Source organism: Diabrotica virgifera, chromosome 2, assembly GCF_917563875.1.
Source record: "Diabrotica virgifera virgifera chromosome 2, PGI_DIABVI_V3a".
In the NCBI taxonomy this organism is placed as follows: domain Eukaryota; kingdom Metazoa; phylum Arthropoda; class Insecta; order Coleoptera; family Chrysomelidae; genus Diabrotica; species Diabrotica virgifera.
This window is the reverse complement of record NC_065444.1, coordinates 209,433,994-209,453,232: the sequence shown is the minus strand read 5'-3', so window position 1 is coordinate 209,453,232 and position 19,239 is coordinate 209,433,994. Positions and strand designations below refer to the sequence as shown.

The following is a 19,239-nucleotide window of genomic DNA, read 5'->3' as shown; positions in this document are numbered from 1 at the left end:
ATCTTGGGCAATTTGCATCCATTTTGACCCAGTGTGTTTCTTCAGGTCATCTGACCATCGCATCTGTGGCCTTCCCCTTTTTCGTTTGTGGTTCCACGGTCTCCAATGTATAATCATTATACACTACGCCTAACTACTTATCAATAATACACCAGTGGACCCAGTAAAACAGTATAACTATCTTGGAACAATAGTAAATGAACAATGGGATCACTCACAAGAAATAAAATGTAGAATAGTGCATTCAATACCATGGCAAAACTCTTTAAAAGCCACAACCTTAATCTGGAGATAAAAATCAGGCTCCTACGTTGTTATATCTTCTCAATATTGTATTACGGAGTTGAATCCTGGACACTCACTGAAGCAATGGAGAAAAAACTTGAAGTCTTCGAGATGTGGCTATACAGGCGAATCCTAAGGATATCATGGACAAGATAACCAACGAGATCGTATTACGAAAAGTGGGCAAAGAAAGAGAGGTGATGTATACCATTAAAAGGAGAAAGTTAGAATATCTCGGACACATAATGAGAAACGGCACTAAATACAGATTACTGAAGGTAATCCTTCAAGGTAAAGTATTCGGAAAGCGAGGAATTGTGAGAAGAAGAATATCATGGTTAAAGAACCTGAGGAAATGGTTCTCCACAACAACAACTAATCTATTGAAAGCATCATAAAATAATTATAGCCAGAATGATCGTCAATATTCGAAACGAATAGGCACTAAAAGAAGAAGAAGAACTTTAATAGCTCGCAGGTATGTTGATTGGGTTCTATAACCTGCAGTTAGGCTCCGGAGAGGTGCAATGAAAGAAAATTAAATTCAGCTTTAATTCGCTTAAAATAATAAAAAGTATCAGATGATTCTATATCAGTTTGGTTCTGTGTAGGTACCTGCGGTTATCCTTGCAATTTGTGCCCGTAAATATTCACGTTCATCGCCAGGAAATTGTGGATAAGTATAAATTGGCGATTCCAAATTTCCAGTAAAAGATTTGTAAATTTGACGGGCTGTTCGAACTTGTTTTGGAGTCACATCTGGAAGTTGTACCCAAGGTTCTCCTAATCCGTTGCATACGTAATATACCTGCAGATACATAATTCTCAAAAAGCTTTAAATGATTAAGATAGACCAAATGCCCTCACTACCACAATTTTTTTTATTCTTTACGGTCTATGTAATTAAAAAATAATATTCAGCGCAATTTTAACCCGCAACCCTCTCACCCTACCAAAAACGTCATATTTTCGTTTTTATTTTTTCAGGTGCGATGCATCAATTTAATAATTTACAAATATTCTAACGCATAGTTAATGGTAGGGGAGCCCAAGCGGGGATTTTTGCAGTAACTCGAGCGCGTCAGATTGCATAGGCCAACAAAAAACAATTTTTATAAAACTTTTCTTACAAATTTATGTAAATCCTATGTATTTTTTGGCGCTGAAAAAGAATCTGAAATTAGATTTTACGTAACACCTATAGTTTTTCCACAATATATGACACTGGTTTATTATACATTATTATAATAATTTGAAAAAGACATAATACCGAAATACATTAAAATGATACATTATTAGAATAAAATGTTTTATCTAATTCTTATTTTGTAATAATATAGGTCTGTGCAATCATTTCAGTAGTCAATACTTTTGTATTTTCTTTCTCTTTTTTATGTAAAACTTCTGAAGTAGCTTTTTCTCCTATGCGAGGCACTCTGTTGTTTCCGATGAAGTGACTAACAGTAATCACCCATCACATTGGTGTTCCAACGTTCCTGGTATCGTTTCTCCATCACCTTGATATCCTAGTGGAATCGTTCGCCATGTTCTTCACTGACATCACCCAGATTTTCAGTGAAAAAGTCAAGGTGGTTATGCAAAAGGTGGATTTTGAGGCTCATTTGATATATCAAATCTTAAATATTATCTAATATCTTAAAAAACTTATTTAATGAATTAGCTAATAATAATATAAGGTCGTAGTTAGGGTCTTTCACATTACCTAAAAACTTGGTTACAACTTTTTTGAATGCAATACAAGCTTCTGTTTCCTTAGTAGTCATCTTGGTTTCAAAGGTAATTATGCAGTTTTAAATGTTAAATTGTGAAAGAATGGTGGGTGATACAGCATTTTTAAAATTCTTTTCGGACTCAGCACACTAAAATACATAAGATAGAGGTAATCTTATCAAAAAAGTTTTTTCATCGTTGGTCTGTGTTATCATATGGGAAAAAACCTGGTACACTGTCTGTAGATGTTCCTCGACCATATATTGGCTTTAAACACAGGAGCGTTCGTTAAGGGGGGGGGGCGAAATAAAATCTATCCTTAGAAAAACTCGAAATCGTCCGATTAAGATAAGGTAAGTTAAGTACATGCAAAACAGTGTAAAGTTCAAAAATCTGACGGTTTGGGCGGGGCGTAAGGAAATGCTGAGTCAGAAAGTTTCACCAAAAAAGAGAATATTTCGCGAAATGAATGATAGATAGGTATACAAACTAAAAAATACGTGCTCAATATTTGTCAAAAATCTATCGAATGATACTAAACACGACTCCCCACGGAGAGGGGTGTGGGTAAATTTAAAATTTTAAATACAAATCCCGCGATATTTCGCGAAATGAACATCAGATCGAAAAACTGAAAAATACACTTATTCAATCATCATCATGGCATCCACACTGCTAGCTGAGTGATTGCCGCCCTCTTTGGGCTCTTCCGATTCGTTTGTCGCGGTGAATCAATCCGCATTAACATTTTAGTTTTACAATTGGTTGTGTGACTTGGCATCTTCTACAATTTTCCTCCATTCGTTCCTGTTTTTGCTTATGGTTGCCCATTCTCTGACTTCCATCTTCTTAAGGTCCTCGACTATCTGGTTCTCCCATCTAGTTTTGGGTCTTCGTCGTGGTCTGCCTGTTACAGGTCTCCATTTGGAAATTTTCTTGATAACGGTTTCTGGATTTCTCCTTTCTATATGTCCCATCCATCTGAGTCTCTGTGCCTTGATAAATCTGATGATGTCTTCTCCTTTCAGAAGTCCTCTTACTTCGTGGTTCATGAGTTTTCTAAATTCATTATTTCCTGAATCTAGTGGGCCTGCTATCCTCCGAATTATTTTCCTCTCTAGGATCCTCAATATTTTTTCCTCTTTCTGGGTCAGACACATTACCTCAGCACCATATGTGATTACTGGTCTAATTGCTGCTTTGTAAATCTTCAGTTTAGTATTCTGAGTAAGCTTGTTTTCTTTTAGGAGGTTATACACTTATTCAATACATTTAGAAAATATATCAAATGGCACTAAACACGACCCCCCACTTAGGTGGGGTGGGGGGTTACTTTAAAATTTTAAATAGGAGCCCCCATTTTTTATTGCAGATTCGGATTCATTACGTAAAAATAAGTAACTTTTATTTGAAACATTTGTCGAATTATGGATAAATGGCGCTATAATCGGAAATACGATTGTTGGAAATGGAAAATTAAATTAAAAATGGAAAGTCCCCACTAAAATAGAAAACTTTTCTTAAATTTTTTTGGTTTTAGAACCTACTTTTCACAACCCAATAGGTCCCCAAAGCGCTCGAGTGACTGCACATTTAGCATACTTTCCTCCCTTACTATAAGGCTTTTACAGAAGGTTTATTTTTTATAGATCCGCAAGTTGAGTGTATATAACCTTAAAATACATTTTGTATTTGGAGATTTTTTTTGCCAATTACCTTTTTGTTGTAGGTGGTTGCAGGTATATTTTTGATTTTGTGTATTTTATTAAACACGTGGGTCAAGTCAAAAACCCAAAAACGGATTTTTTAGGGGGATTTGGGGATTTTATCCATTTTATAGACTAAAAAATAGATCAAATCAAGATTTTATTTTATAGTTTATATTTAATTTGAAAGTTGAAGTCTTTAATTCCAAAATTGGGCGAACTACATTCAAATCTCTCAAAAACTCTGTTTCAAGGTTTTTAAGGGTGTTATGCGAGTTTTACAGCGTTAGTTATATCTTTTGATTTCAATACAACCTGAATAAATATTTTCATTTTTATGTAATCTTATGCGATTAAAAATTAAGACAGCGCAATTTTATTCCGCAACCCCTTGCCCTAAAAAATCTCATTTTTCCATTTTTATTTTATTTTTTCAGGTGGGATGCAATTAATTTAAAAATTTGAAAAAAATCAACAGGCATAATAAACTTTTTTTGGGATCGCTGCATGTCCATTTTTTTATTTTGTGTATTTTATCAAAAACTAGGTTTCTGATTTTTTTCCCATTTTTAGGTAAGGTGCGCCATCTTCAAAAACACAAAAAACTGGATTTTTAAGGGTTTTGAGGATTTTTCCCATTTATAGACTTCACTAGGTATAGATGAAATAAAGTTTTTTTTGTAGGTTAACTTTAATTTAAAGTAACTTATGTAGTTCTTAAGAACATTCATAAATTGGGCGAAGACCCTTCCTTCCCCCCCCTAAAAAATTCAAGCTATTGAGGAGTTTAAACGTGTTTATCCCATTTTTCTCGTGAAAAGCTTAACATTCCCGGACGATGTAAATATTGCCGTCGAGGCGCAAGCCGAGACAAGGCAATACAGAGTCCGGGAATGTGGCTTTTCCTACAAGGTATACATACTATTTTTCCGAAAATCGAACATTTAAATTACATTGAAAGTTGGTTGAACGATGATTTCCTAGATAAGGAACTTTATTTGGTTAATTATCAGATATTCAGATGTGATAGATCTAATCTTTCAAGTACTAAAAGTAGAGGTGGAGGGATTTTGATACTTATTCATAGAAAAATAAAAGCTTTTAGAATGAGCCTCATAAACAATTCAGTGGAGCAGTTATTTATATCTTGTTCTGCTTCAAATTTTAATTTTATCATTGGTGGCGTGTATATTCCTCCTAACAGTCCAAATAATTGCTATTTATCACATGTTGAAACGATTGAAGATTTGAGAATTCAGTATAATAAATGCAACTTTTATATTTTTGGTGATTTTAACTTGCCTAATATAACTTCCGATTTAAATAATATATCACCATCTCAGATGAATGAAAACATTTCTAGTGTAGCACAATGTTATGCTTTTCTTGATTTTAAACAGCATATTACTATTCCTATAACTCTAATAATAAGTTTTTAGATCTACTATTTTCGAATGTGGATAGTATTCTAGTTTCATCTGCAATAGATCCTATTTTTTCTGAATCTACCCATCACAAACCATACTCCTTTGATTTACCTATATCGGGCATTACAAATAATTTGCTGTGCCAAGAATTTTACTATGATTTCAGAAACGCTGATTATATTAGCTTACATAATTATTTGGGACCTATCAATTGGCACAAGTATTTAAACTTAAATGACATAAATACTGCAGTACACAATTTCTATCATATTCTGAGTATGGCATTAAATCTTTTTGTGCCCAAAAAGAAAAGTAAGGTATCAACTTTCCCAAAGTGGTTCAATGCTGAGTTGAAAAATTTAATCATCCAAAAGAAAATAGCTCACAAAAATTACAAGAATACTGGCAATCGCTGTTATTACATAGAATTTTCAAAGTTACGTAGTCAATGTAATATTTTATCTAAAGAATGTTTTGTGAATTACAAAAAAGACCTTGAAAATAATTTTTATACCGATCCCAGGTCATTTTAGCCGAAAAAATAATCTATATGATGTTCCTAATAATATGTATCTAGCTGATAAAAAAGCTGTGAATGGTGATCAGATAAGTGAACTTTTTGCTGTTTACTTCTCTGAAGTTTATGTTTCTTCCCTGGATGTAAGTTATCATGACACATTTAATAATTATCCATCTATAAAGTGTGATTCTTTGACAGCGGAAGTTATTTTTGACGGTTTGTCAAAACTTTCTAATAATGTAACAGCTGGGCCGGATGGTCTTCCCGATTTTTTCTTGAAAAACTGTGCTTACAGTCTAACTCAACCATTGTTTGTTCTATATAACTTATCATTGAAATTAGGCATTCTTCCTGATAAATGGAAAACTAGCCATTTAATTCCAATTTTTAAATCTGGCGAAAGAGAAAATACAGAAAATTACAGAGGTATATCTAAACAATCGACCATTCCTAAACTACTTGATAAGTTGATTTAAAACCATATTAGTTTTACTTGTCAACAATTAATAAGTAATTATCAACATGGCTTTATGCACAAGAAATCCACAACTACAAACTTACTATCTTATGAAACATCTATTATCAGAGATCTGGAAAGAAAATGTCAGGTAGATTGTGTATACACAGACTTTTCAAAAGCCTTTGATAGGATTGAGCACTACTTACTGCTACATAAACTTAAGGCATATGGTTTCAGCGATCAGCTTTTAAAGTGGTTTGATAGCTATTTAATAGGTCGCACACAAAAAGTCAAACTGGGTTCATTTATGTCAGATGCAATACAAATAAAATCTGGAGTTCCACAAGGTGCTCATTGCTCGCCCCTTCTGTTCAATCTATTTATTAACGACATAGGTGAATGTTTTAATCACTCTAAGCAGTGACGGCTAGTGACTACTAAAAGAGGCGGTGCACAAATAGATAAATTTACCATAGGTAAATTTACCAGGTACTGAATAAAAATGGATTTTTTTTCGTTTTTTGACACAGTATCTTTAAAATTGACATTTATATATAATTAGATGATCGCATGGATAAAGAATTATAAAAATAAGGCAAGGCATATATTTATTTTTCGTAAATATGCACTAAATCAATGAAACAAAACACACACGAAACAGAAAAATGCATTTTTTTGATCACATCCACAAATCCAGCAATGTTTTGAATATTATATTTATATTAAACATCCTTACACGGCCTTTAAAATTTGGAGAGCTAGATGAAATTTCACATCAACGCTAAAAAGTTATAGATAAACAAAAACCATTCTAAGCTAACACCAGCAAGTCACATTCTAAAACACACTCGAGCCAAAGTTTGCCTGGCTCGGAATCTCATAAACCGCGGCGTCCGTTGTAAGCTAGCCGCGTCTACCTTTTCCTATACTTTTGAAGTCAAATCTCGAGCCATACGGAATGGTGCTCGGGCAGAGTAACTCACAGGAATTATTTGATTTTTAGTGGATATTAAATTACATAATGATAAATAATGTATGTAGATAATGCATTAATATTAAAAAAAACATAGTAAAAATAAAATTATTTTTATTGATCAATATATTTTCCTGTAAGTATATTTTTCAGAGCCAGTGCCATGGCTCGGTGGCCCCTTAAGACTAGCCGCCACTGACTCTAAGTACTTGCTATTTGCTGATGATTTGAAGATTTACAGATCTATCAAAGATCATGAAGATTGTAGTCTCCTTCAAAACGATCTCAATAATTTAGTTGAGTGGTGTAACAAAAACAGACTCTTTTTAAACATTAATAAATGTCATTTCATTTGCTTCCACAGAGTTGCAAAAAAATATCAATCATCATATGTCATCGACAGTAAAGCGCTCTCCTATGTTAAAGCAGTAAAGGATTTAGGAGTAATATTCGATGAAAACTTAACGTTTGTGGATCACATTAACTATGTGACAGCAAAGGCTTCAAAAGTACTGGGTTATATACTTCGCAGTTGTGCTGATCTTTCCCTTAATACAATAAAGGCTGTTTACTCATCATTGGTTATATCTATATTAGAATTCTCCTCTATTGTCTGTTCACCATTTTATAATGTTCATGTTGTTTGTCTCGAGAGAGTTCAAAATAAGTTTTTAAGATTTGCAGCATACAGATTGGGATATAATGTTATTGAACTAAACCACAACTATACCATCATCTGTAGTGATCTCAATTTGCACTCCTTAAAAGACCGTAGAATTATAAATGATCTAGCTTTTATTTATAAACTATTAAATAGTGAAATCAATTGTCCTGATTTATTAAAATTAATAAACTTTAATATTCCAAACCATAATCTGAGAAATAATAACTTGTTCCATGTACCTCATCATTCAACAAACTATGGTCTTAACTCACCAATAGATAGAACTTTAAGTCACCTGAATGATTTGGACATCGATTTATTCTCTTCTTCCAGTCGAGTATTTAAAAACCGACTAAAATCAATTTTTCCGGTCAGCACTTATGTTTAATATTTAATATTATATTTTCAGTGGATCTGTTAATTTTTGCCATGGATAATGCTTTTGTATTATGTAATGTGTTCATTTTTTATTGTCTGTAGTTAGTTGATTAATGTCAATTTATATTATATTATTATGTATTGTCACTGCATAACGTGGATTGTGTGTATGTTATATTTAGGTTTATTGTAATGTACTTACTATAGTTTTATGCTGTCACACTTTCATTTAATTCATTTAATTTTATTTTTAGTTTTTTACTGTTTTACTGGACTTTACTAATACTACTTTTACTTCTACTTATTGTTTATATATGTATATTTTTTTTGAAATTGGGGAAACCCGTAAATAAATAAATAAATAAAATAAATATATTAAAATAAATATGTTAAAATTTTCAAATAGACATATGACATATGCATTATTATTTTGACTCAAATATTCGTGATGCCACTAAATACAGGTTTTGTAACTATTGAAACAAAAATATTGAATTGTCAAATTTGACGCATTTGCTTATTTTTGGCAGTGTAATAAAGGACCACGCAGGAACCTTATGGAAAATGGATCTCTGTCAAATTCACTGAAACTTTGGGTTCTGGTAGTCCTTGATGTGTAGAACAAGACTCAATGGGCGCATAACTCCAAAAAATCATGGTTTTAAGATATTATAAGCCTCTGAAGTTATAGGTACTGTGAGCACGTTTGAGTTGGAATAAATTCATTTCCTCGAGAATGGGCGGCTCTGGAGATAAATTACAAATCAGGTCGATTTACATTTTTCAATCGATGATTTTTTTTAAATAAGAGTAGGGGTCGTGTGATAGATCATTTGAATTTTTTTGAATTAAATTTATTGAGACAAAAAGAAGAATGTATATAATTTATTTAATTCGAAATACATTTTACTGTTGTCCAAAAACAGGAAAAAATGTTTTTTTGATAAATAAATATTGTTTTTCGCTTAAATTCAATATTAAAGCTGCCACTCACCTGCCTCTTAGCAGTTTGAAGATTTAATTTAAGCGAAAAACAATGTTTATTTTTCAAATTATCAGTTTTTCTGTTTTCTGACAGCAGTAAAATCTATTTTGAATTAAATAAATTATATACATTCTTCTTTTTGTCTCAATTAATTTAAGTCAAAAAAAATTTTGGGCACCCTGTATAAATAATTATGTTAATGTTAGTATCAGTGAATAGAGAATTAAATAACCTTTCAAATAAGCTATTACACGACCCCTTTCGCTTAAATTAAATGTTCAAACTGCTAAGATGCAGGTGGGTGGCAGCTTTAATATTGAATTTAAGCGAAAAACAATATTTTTTTATGAAATAAAATTTTTTTCCTGGTTTCGGACAACAGTAAAATGTATTTAGAATTAAATAAATTATATATATTCTTCTTTTTGTCTCAATTAGTTTAATTAAAAAAATGTTTTGGTCACCTTGTATAAATAATATTAATAATGTTTATATTATTGAATACACGACCCCTATTCTTATTTAAAAAAATCATCGATTGCGTCATCACGCCCAGATGGATGACGTGACTAGTATGATATACATGCCAAAAAATTATAATTTAAAAATAAAAATCGACCTGATTTATAATTTATCTCCAGAGTCGTAGTCCTGTCGCCAGTGGGGGTACAACGGCCTCTTTAATTCAGATGGACTTACCCAAATTTTTTTAATTTATTTTGACCCGTAGAATACAAATTTTTTGGGTAACAGTTGATCCGGATGTCGATAAGATTGTTATAAACAAAGAACTTGAGGAATCACATAACAGCGATTTTTCGCCAAAAAAAAAACATGTTTTTGAATTTTTTGGGTCATTCTAAGCAAAAAATGTTTCTACAAGTTTTTTCGTAGATGCACAGTTTTCGAGATAAACGCGGTTGAACTTTCAAAAAATCGGAAAATTGCAATTTTTGAACCCGAATAACTTTTGATTAAAAAATAAAATAGCAATTCTGCTTACCGCATTTGAAAGTTCAAGTAAAATTTTACCGGTTTTGATTATTTGCATTGGTAAAAATTCATTTTTTATTGTTAAACAAAGCTATAAACACATAGTGCTTGAGTATTTAAAATCGAACGAGTAGGTAGAGTAGGTACAAGTGCAAGCGAGGCTATTTCTACGTAGAATGCATTAAAACGTATGTATTGGGTACGGGAAACACTATGTGTTTAAAGCTTTGTTTAACAATAAAAAAATAAATTTTTAGTAATGCAAATAATCAAAACCGATAAAATTTGACTTGAATTTTCAAATGCGGTAAACAGAATTGGTATTTTATTTTTTAATCAAAAGTTATTCGGGTTCAAAAATTGCAATTTTTCAATGTTTTGAAAGTTCAACCGCGTTTATCCCGAAAATTATGCATCCTACGAAAAAACTTGTAAGAACATTTTTTGCTTAAAATTACCCAAAAAATCCAAAAAATTGTTTTGTTTTGCAAGAAATCGCTGTTACGTAATTCCTCAAGTTCTTTGCTTATAACAATCTAATCGACATCCGGATCAACTGTTACCCAAAAAATTCGTGTTCTACGGGTCAAAATACATAAAAAAATTTTGGGTAAGTCCATCTGAATAAAGGAGGCCGTTGTACCCCCCCTGGCGACAGGACATTGCCCATTCTCGAGGAAATGAATTTATTCCAACTCAAACGTCCTCACTGTACCTATAACTTCAGAGGCTTATATCTTAAAACCATTATTTTTTGGAGCTATGCGCCCATTGAGTCTTTTGTTCTACACATCAAGGACTACCAGAACCCAAAGTTTCAGAGCATTTGACAGAGAGCCATTTCCCTAAGGTTTCTGCGGGGCCCTTTGTTCTGAATCTGCTGCAGGGAAAAAATATTTCCTTACAGTAAGGAAATAACACTTCCGTACAGTTATTTTTCGTTTCCAGGCAACGACGAAGTATAAGGAAATATCGAACGTTTCTTTCAAAAATATCAAAAATGTCTAAATTTCTGACCGATTTTAGGAAAAATGATATTTTTGGTAAATGCGTGACGGGATGGCAGGTGAAAATTGTATTGAATCTCATTTTTTAATCACATCTAAGGTAAAAAAATAAAAAAAATTATTTCTGGTAGTGACAGCATTTTGCCTCTAACAGGGAGTAATATTTACACAAAAAGTTAAAAAGTGCAATAAAACTATTTTATATTTAAAACAAAAAACCAAAATTTATTTATATAGTTGTATATGTAATATGTATATAATATTATTAAATCTTTTTTTACCAATTTATTAAGTCCCACCCCAGATAATTCTGAAGGAGGTTCCGGTGGTTCTGCATAAATTATTTTAGGCATTGGTGGCAAAGACCGAGGATACTTTCCTCCTCCTTCACCACCTATTTGTTGTTGTTTCGCAATTTCGTCTAAAGCTTTCCTGATCCTATTTTCCTCTATAATGTTTTCTTCATCATTATCTATTACTGGAGGTACTTCTTGCAGCGCGTCTTGAGCATAAACCTTAAAAAGATCATTGTTGCAAATGGTAATTTGAAAATATTAAAATTTCATATATTAAATTTGTGTGCTCAATTATTAATGAAACAAAGACTAGTAGTCCAGAAAGCCACTGGGAATTCGCTAGGAAAAATATTCCGATTCGAATTTTTTGCACAATCTTACTCAAAAAGGACCCCTTTTAACAAATTTGCATGTTGCCAGGACCAAAAGTGGGTCAAAAATGTTTTAAAGGTTTTTTTTCTGTTTTTTCCTAAAATTATTTTTTTTGCATGGAACAAAGTTTTTTTAGGTTTTTTGGATTATTCCAAACAGAAAAGGTCTTTAGTGACTTTTCTCTAAAGTTGATAGTTTTTGACATATAAGCGATTAAAAATTCAAAAATTGCGAAATCGGCCAGTTTTAACCTTCAAAAACTATGTGAAAAACTTAAAATTTGAATGTTGCCAAGGTAGGTAAATATTCCTTAAACATCGATTGATGAAATCCCGAAGAGTTTTTTTTGCTATACAGTATTCAAAACTCCTTTGTTTTTTAATTTCTAATCACGCGTGCGTGACACTATTTTCCACCGTTGCATGTGTATAAAGTATGATGCAAATGAAAGAATAAATTCGTTATTTCGTAAACTTTAAGGAAAAAATCCGAAACAGGTAGATTTTTATTTTTAAGTTATGATATTGTGGCATATATGGTATACTAGTGACGTGATGACGTCTGGGCGTGATGACGTAATCGATGATTTTTTTAAATGAGAATAGGGGTCGTGTGGCAGCTCATTTGAAAGGTTCTTGAATTCTCTATTCAGTAATGTAAACATTTACATAATTATTTATACAGGGTGTCCAAAAAATTTTTATTAAATTAAATTATTTGACAAAAAAAGAAGTAGAAGGGCACCCTGTATAAATAATTATATAAATGTTTATATTACTAAATAGAGAATTGAAGAACATTTCAAATGAGCTAGCATACAACCCCTATTCTTATTTAAAAAAATCATAGATTACGTCATCACGCCCAGATGGATGACGTCATCAGTATACCATATATGCCACAATATCATAACTTAAAAATAAAAATCGACCTGTTTCGGGATTTTTCCGTTTACGAAATAACGAATTTATTCTTTTCATTTGCACCATACTGTCGGTGGAAAATAGTGTCGCGCATGCTTGATTAGCAATTAAAAAACAAAGGAATTTTGAATATTGTATTGCAAAATACTCTACGTCTATGGGATTTCATCAATCGATGTTTAAAGAATATCTACCTGCCTTGGCAACATTCAAATTTTCAGTTTTTCACATAGTTTTTGAGGGTTAAAAATGACCGATATCGCAATTTTTCAATTTTTAATCGTTTATATGTCAAAAACTATCAACTTTAGAGAAATGTCACTAAAGACATTTTCTGTTTGGAATGATCCAAAAAATCTAAAAAAAACTTTGTTCCATGCAAAAAAAATAATTTTAGGAAAAAAAAACGTTTAAAAAATTTTTTACCCACTTTTGGTCCTGGCCAACGTGCAAATTTGTTAAAAAGGGTCCTTTTTTGAGTAAGATTGTGCAAAAAATCCGAATCGGAATATTTTTCCTAGCGGATGCGCAATGGCTTTCTGGAGTATAGGTATATCGACTGTCATAAGTGTTACCAATTGTATTGTAAGAGATATAATTCTAGAAGTTTATAAATCTTCAAAGTTAGAAGCGTCAATATAGGTGGATAATGTTATCTTAGTGTTCAAGTACATGTATATTTATTAAACTTTAACAAAGGTAAATGAATAAGAATCTATACTAAAATCACAATAAAGATACACTAGAAACAAACAAACCAAGACACGTTGTGTGTTACAAGGAACACTCCCGAACATTATTTACAATGTACATATAAACTTTGTAAATCATGATTTGGGAGTTACAATGTATATACATTGAAAATCATGATTTGTTACTATTCCTTGTAACATTAAACGTGTCTTGTTTTGTTTATTTCTAGTGCATCTTTATTGTGATTTTATTATAGACTCTGAATAAGAAGTATAGCGCTCCGGCCAAAGAAAAAGGGGAAAGCTTCTCTTCGTCACGTGAAAACATCGAAAACGAAAGAGAAGCCAAATTATAACCTCTCCAAAGGCCAAACCTCTTAGAGACAAATGTAAAAGTGGTGCCAATAAATATGACTCTAACAGGGCCGGACTGGCTCCTAAAAAAGGCGCCAACCCAAATTCTAAAAAAGGCGCCAACCCAATCTCTAAACAAAGGCGCCAGACCCCTTTATAAGCTTTTGCATCAAACTTTTTTGAAATCCTAGTGCATTAGGCCTGGATCCCGCGTACCAAAAAAGTTGTAATAATAGCAAGCTGAAAATTTGTTAATAGTTCAACGGTGTCTAGTCGGACAAACTTGGATGTATGGGAATACTGGAATAGGGGAAGTTTTAATTGTGGAACAGGTTAAAAATTTGAAACGTCAAACTACGAAAATTGTCACATGTATTTTGTCGGACAGAATTTCCAATTGATTTGTTACCCACTCATTAAACTCTCATGTTCGACTCTAATAAGTCCGACACGCAGAACATGTTAAATGACAGAAATTATATTAGTGATAAATATCAGTCTGATTTTTACATGAGAGTTTAATGAAAGGGCAACAAATCAATTGGAAGTTCTGTCCGACAAAATACATGAGACGTTTTCGTAGTCTGACGTTCCAAATTTTTAACCTGTTGTACAATTAAAACTTCACCTGTTCCAGTGTTCCCAAACACAAATACATCAAAGTTTGTCCGATTACACACTGTTAACGTATTAACAAATTTTCAGCTTGCTATTAGTCAACTTTTTTTTTGGTACGCGGAACCAGACCTACATGTGAAGTAAATTAATATTACTTGTGAATTTGCTTAAGTTTAATATTAATTTAAAAACATAAAGTAATTTACCATTTTTATTGTCAATAGTAAATTATAGTAAGATGCCACAAAAATATAGCTTCAGTTTCCCAGTTTCCCTTTTATTCCATTAGACTCTTTGGTACTCTCTGAAGACTCCAAACAAATTTTCGAAAAGTGTGAGTAATTTTTCAACTGCTTCTACAGAAGAATCTACTGGTTCAAAAACATTGATCAAAAATCATGATCATTGCTGTTCAACAGAAGGTATGTACTTTTTAAATTTTTTCAAATCCTTAGAGCGCTCTAAAACTCCATATAGTAGCAGAGTAGACCTAGATAAAAAAAATCGCAATCACACGGTTTCAGGTGATCCGTACCTGAGAAGTGAATGGCCTAATATTAGTCGCTCGCCAACGGAGCCCCCGGAGAACTGGCGAAAGTCCTTTGTAATTCAAGCCTTAGCGTGGGCAAGGGCTCACTGCCTCGCCGGACAGTATAATTCTCTCCTAATCGCGGGAACTATATGGATAAGTATTTAATCACTTAGGAAAAAATAAAACAAAACGAAGTGAGAATGGAGCGTGTCACCGGTGGTGGTGCAGCTTTAACAAGCTATGAATGAGATGATAAGGTGTTCATTCTAGTAGAGGGAAAAAAGGAAAAATTCTAAGCGAAGAGGGAAAGAGGAAGAAAGAGACTATGATCTTCGGAAGAAGGGGATCTGTTCGAAGATCTCCGGTCAGTGGTAGGGACCTGACCAAGACGGATCTCCCAGGGGAAACAACATTGCAAAGGAGCTCCTCACTTAGGGAGAAAAGACCTAGAGAGAAGGAAGAGAGCTCCGACATAACGGTCATGGTAAGAACAATGGAGAAACTTACCAGAGTTACGAATAATTTAGTGAAACTAATGTCCGACCATACAAACACGAAGGTCGAGATCAAGAATGAGGTAAAAAACTTAAAGATAGTCACCAAAGACATGGAGGGCACTTTCAGACAAGTCGCCCTCGGCAGCATTGAGAAACGAAATAGAATAGTAGAGAAAACCGGTGAGGAAGGAACGACTAAGGAAACGGCAGGAGTTTCCACACAGATCGGTTTCGAAGAGTTCTTCCCCGAAAAACTTAGTGAATGAGAGATAGAAATGATCGCAACGGTCCTGAACTCAGGAGAAAGAGGCTTTAAAAAGATAAAGGACATTATAAAGTCGAATGGGAAGAAGATCACTATACGGTCGCCAAACCAGGAAGATAGAATAAACCTACATGCGACTTAGTAGTGGTCATGGATTCGGTGAGGGGGAAGGTTCCACGACCTGATAAGGAAAAACAGGAAATGGGAGTATGTGCAGGAGGTACATACAGACCAGGAAAGGTGGAGTACCCTCAACTTAGTACTATGAGCACGATTACAAGGAGGGGTCAGAAGGAAGAGAACCGGGAAAACCGTCAGACCATTTTCATGGTCCCTGTAGGGAAAGGGGTGACGGAAATCGACGGGGACAAGAGACTACTGGCAATTATTTCTAAATTGAGGAAAGACTTGGAGATACTGGAGACCAGAGAGGCGTCCCTAAGAGTAGTGGGGCTAACAGAGGTAGGAACTTCAGGAATCTCCTAGAAGTTACATTTATGGGTATGGACTTTCACATCGCGCAGGCGGAGTACGAATGCGGGGAAAGTAGGATGGAGACGCAGAAGGTCATCAGGAAGGAAGGTAGAAAATCCTACGCCGAGTTGCTCAAGCAAATCAAGGGTAGCCTAGACACAAAGAAGGAGGCGATTAGCATCACAAGCGCTAAGAATACTACGGAGGAGGACTTCACCCTCAAAGTGTCAGGGAAAGAACAGGCCAAGCGCCTGAAGAAGACTATCGTGGCCCGCACGGAGGAAGGGATAATAAAGAAGGGAACACAAACGTCACGGTCGGACTGACACGCATCACAGCCAAGAATCCCCTGGAAAGAAAACATGTACCAATTGACTGGAACTCGTACAAGATCCGAGAGAGACTGCATGTCCAGCGGTGCTTTAAATGCCTGCCGTACGGGCATAGTAAAACCGACTGCAAGGGAGAAAACATGACGGACTCCTACTACAGATGTGGCAAAGGGGGCAAAAGGCACGATAGTGCAGTAGTGAGGCGACTTTTTGCCTCACTTGTAAAGAATCCGGTCATAGAGCCGACAGCTTACAATGTCCGGAGTATAAGAAACTCATCCTGGAAAAGTGGGTACTTAAGAGATACCTGACCACAAGGGATGAGAAAAGGGTGAATGAAAGCACCTAGGACCAGAACTCAGACGGCAGATAGGTATGTTAGAGAGATAAGAACCATCTAATTCGTAGTTCCTTTAAATAAATATGGGAAGGGCGAGGGCCGCTCACGACGTTGCAGAGGCACTCACACGAAGGGAATGTTATCACATTTGGTCTCTCGACAAAGAATTATTAAAGATAAGAGATCTAACGTGATCGTATACGTGATGAATCGAGGAGTTGGCATCATCAGACACTCTGTTACGAATCGGTATGTTAAAGTACAAGTTTGATACCTGATGGTGTACAATTGCTATGTTTCACCAAATGTTCCGCTTTGAGTATATGAAGAGTATATTGACTCGATTATCCAAGAGGCTGTGACGGAGAGTGTACCGGTCTCTGGTTACCGATGGTAAAACCCTCATCTATTTGTTGACTTCAAAGCCGCGTACGACATTGCTAAGAGAACAGTACTATACCAATCAATACATGATTTTGTTATACCAGAATAACTAGAATGACCAACACCGACCAACTAGAATGACAATATCTGACTTAAAAGAATGTGTAAGTATAGAGGAAGATAATTCTAGAACTTTTGAAATAAAGGATGGACAAGGGGAAGCGCCGGTGACCTGAATGTGAACGATCATCCATGGAACCAAAGAGTTCAAGATGGGAGAGGGAAATACCTATGATAATGGATCTACGCACCTACGTTCGTAGGTAATAGTTAATACTTTCCGGACATCTCGCTGGTTTCAACGTCACTTTTAAACAGGGTCGTAAGCTGGATTGTTTTAAAAGAAGAATCACTCAGCTTACATAAATCTGTGAGTTTTGAACTAGCGAGCAAAAGGAAGAAACGGAAAGATGAAGATATCGATCTAAAGAGATTTTTAAATGAATAAGTCTTCGTGGATGCTTTTAGCTTGATTGGTCTGAGATGTGAGGATGTGAGTGAGTTAATCGAGGATCTGAGTGGGGCACCGGAGTTGGCTTGTGTTAGGTCAAATGGGAGGTATGAAAGAAAACAACCATACTGGTAGAATGAGGGGCTTGAATATCTAAGAACGAATTGTATGAGAGTAAGAAGGGAGTGGAAGTGGTTACTAAAAGTTCAAGCAGGAGAAAGAGAATGAACGAATTAAAGCGAATGCAGAACCAGTATAGAAATGAGATTACATGATTGAAGAGAGAAAGGTGGAGTAACCTGCTTCAGGATCTCAAAAGAGATATCTGGGGGCAGTGTTTCGAGATTGTGTGCATCTAACTGAAGGGGAAAAGACACACTATCCCCTGCCGAGGAGGAGAGACTGTTTAATACAGGAGTTCTTTCCTCAAGTGGAGAACAGACGTTTAAGTGTTACTGGTTTCATAGAGACGGTACCCTTTACTGAGTTGGAACTCGGCGGGGCCGTTGGATGGATAAAGATCCGAAAGGTACCTGGCATAGACGGAGTCATACCGGAGACGCTAAGACTCGCCGCACAACTGAACCAAAAGAGGTCAGCAAACCTGGATGCCATTTTCGAGCTATGTGTGTTGGTCTTTGATTACCTGATATGAGTTGAATTTTGTTGTAACCACTGGATTCATTATGATGTAGGACTCTAGGGTGCAAAAATCCGGTATGTATGATTTAGTTATGGCGCACAGAAAACTGCACTCATTAGGCCAATTGTGGGATGTAACACTATTGTAATATAATATAAATAGATGATATTGATACCTACGAAAGGTTCCTGAATCGTAAAATAGCCGCGCGTCTCATCTAAGCGATTTATTATAACAGAACCGTGGATATTGATACCTACAAAAGGCGTCCGAATCGTAAAAATGGTCCTCGAGGGCGCCGCGCGTTGCATCTAAGCCTTTTATTATAATAGAAACAGCAGAAATTGATACCCACGAAAGGAGCTCAAATCGTAGAAATAGTCTTCGAGGGCGCTGTGCGTTACATCTAAGCAATTTATTATAATAGAAACAGTGGATGTTGATACCTACGAAAGGCGCCCGAATCGTAAAAATGGTCTTCGAGGGCGCCGCGCGTCCTCGGAGCGGATATTGATACCCACGAAAAGCGCCCGCTTCGTAAAAATTGTCTTCGAGGGCGCCGCGCGTCCTCGGAGCAGATATTTATACCCACAAAGGCGCCCGAATCGTAAAAATGGTCTTGAGGGCGCCGTGCGTCGTATCTAAGCAATTTATTATAACAGAAACAGCGGACATTGATACCTTCGAAAGGCGCCCAAATCGTAAAAATGGTCTTCGAGGGCGCTGCGCGTCCTTGGAGCGGATATTGATATCCACGAAAGGCGCCTGAATAGCCTACGTTATTTGATTATCTAATATCTGGTATTTTGTTGTACCCACTGGCTTCATTATGTAGGTTTCTGCTGCCAAACAGCGAAATCACAAGCAAGTAGAAATA

The 19,239-nt window shown here is 34.9% G+C and overlaps 1 protein-coding gene across 1 annotated transcript in view; it reads right to left on the bottom strand.

Moving 5' to 3' along the window:
• The window catches only part of LOC114331561 (radial spoke head protein 4 homolog A), a 54,655-nt gene that overhangs the window by 20,104 nt on the left and 15,312 nt on the right, over window positions 1-19,239 (bottom strand). Inside the window, exons 5-6 of the mRNA XM_050643061.1 lie at window positions 11,411-11,644; window positions 901-1,093 (exon numbers count right to left, since the gene is read on the bottom strand). Of these exons, the coding sequence (XP_050499018.1) occupies window positions 901-1,093; window positions 11,411-11,644 (427 nt within the window). The remainder of the gene's footprint in view (window positions 1-900; window positions 1,094-11,410; window positions 11,645-19,239) is intronic.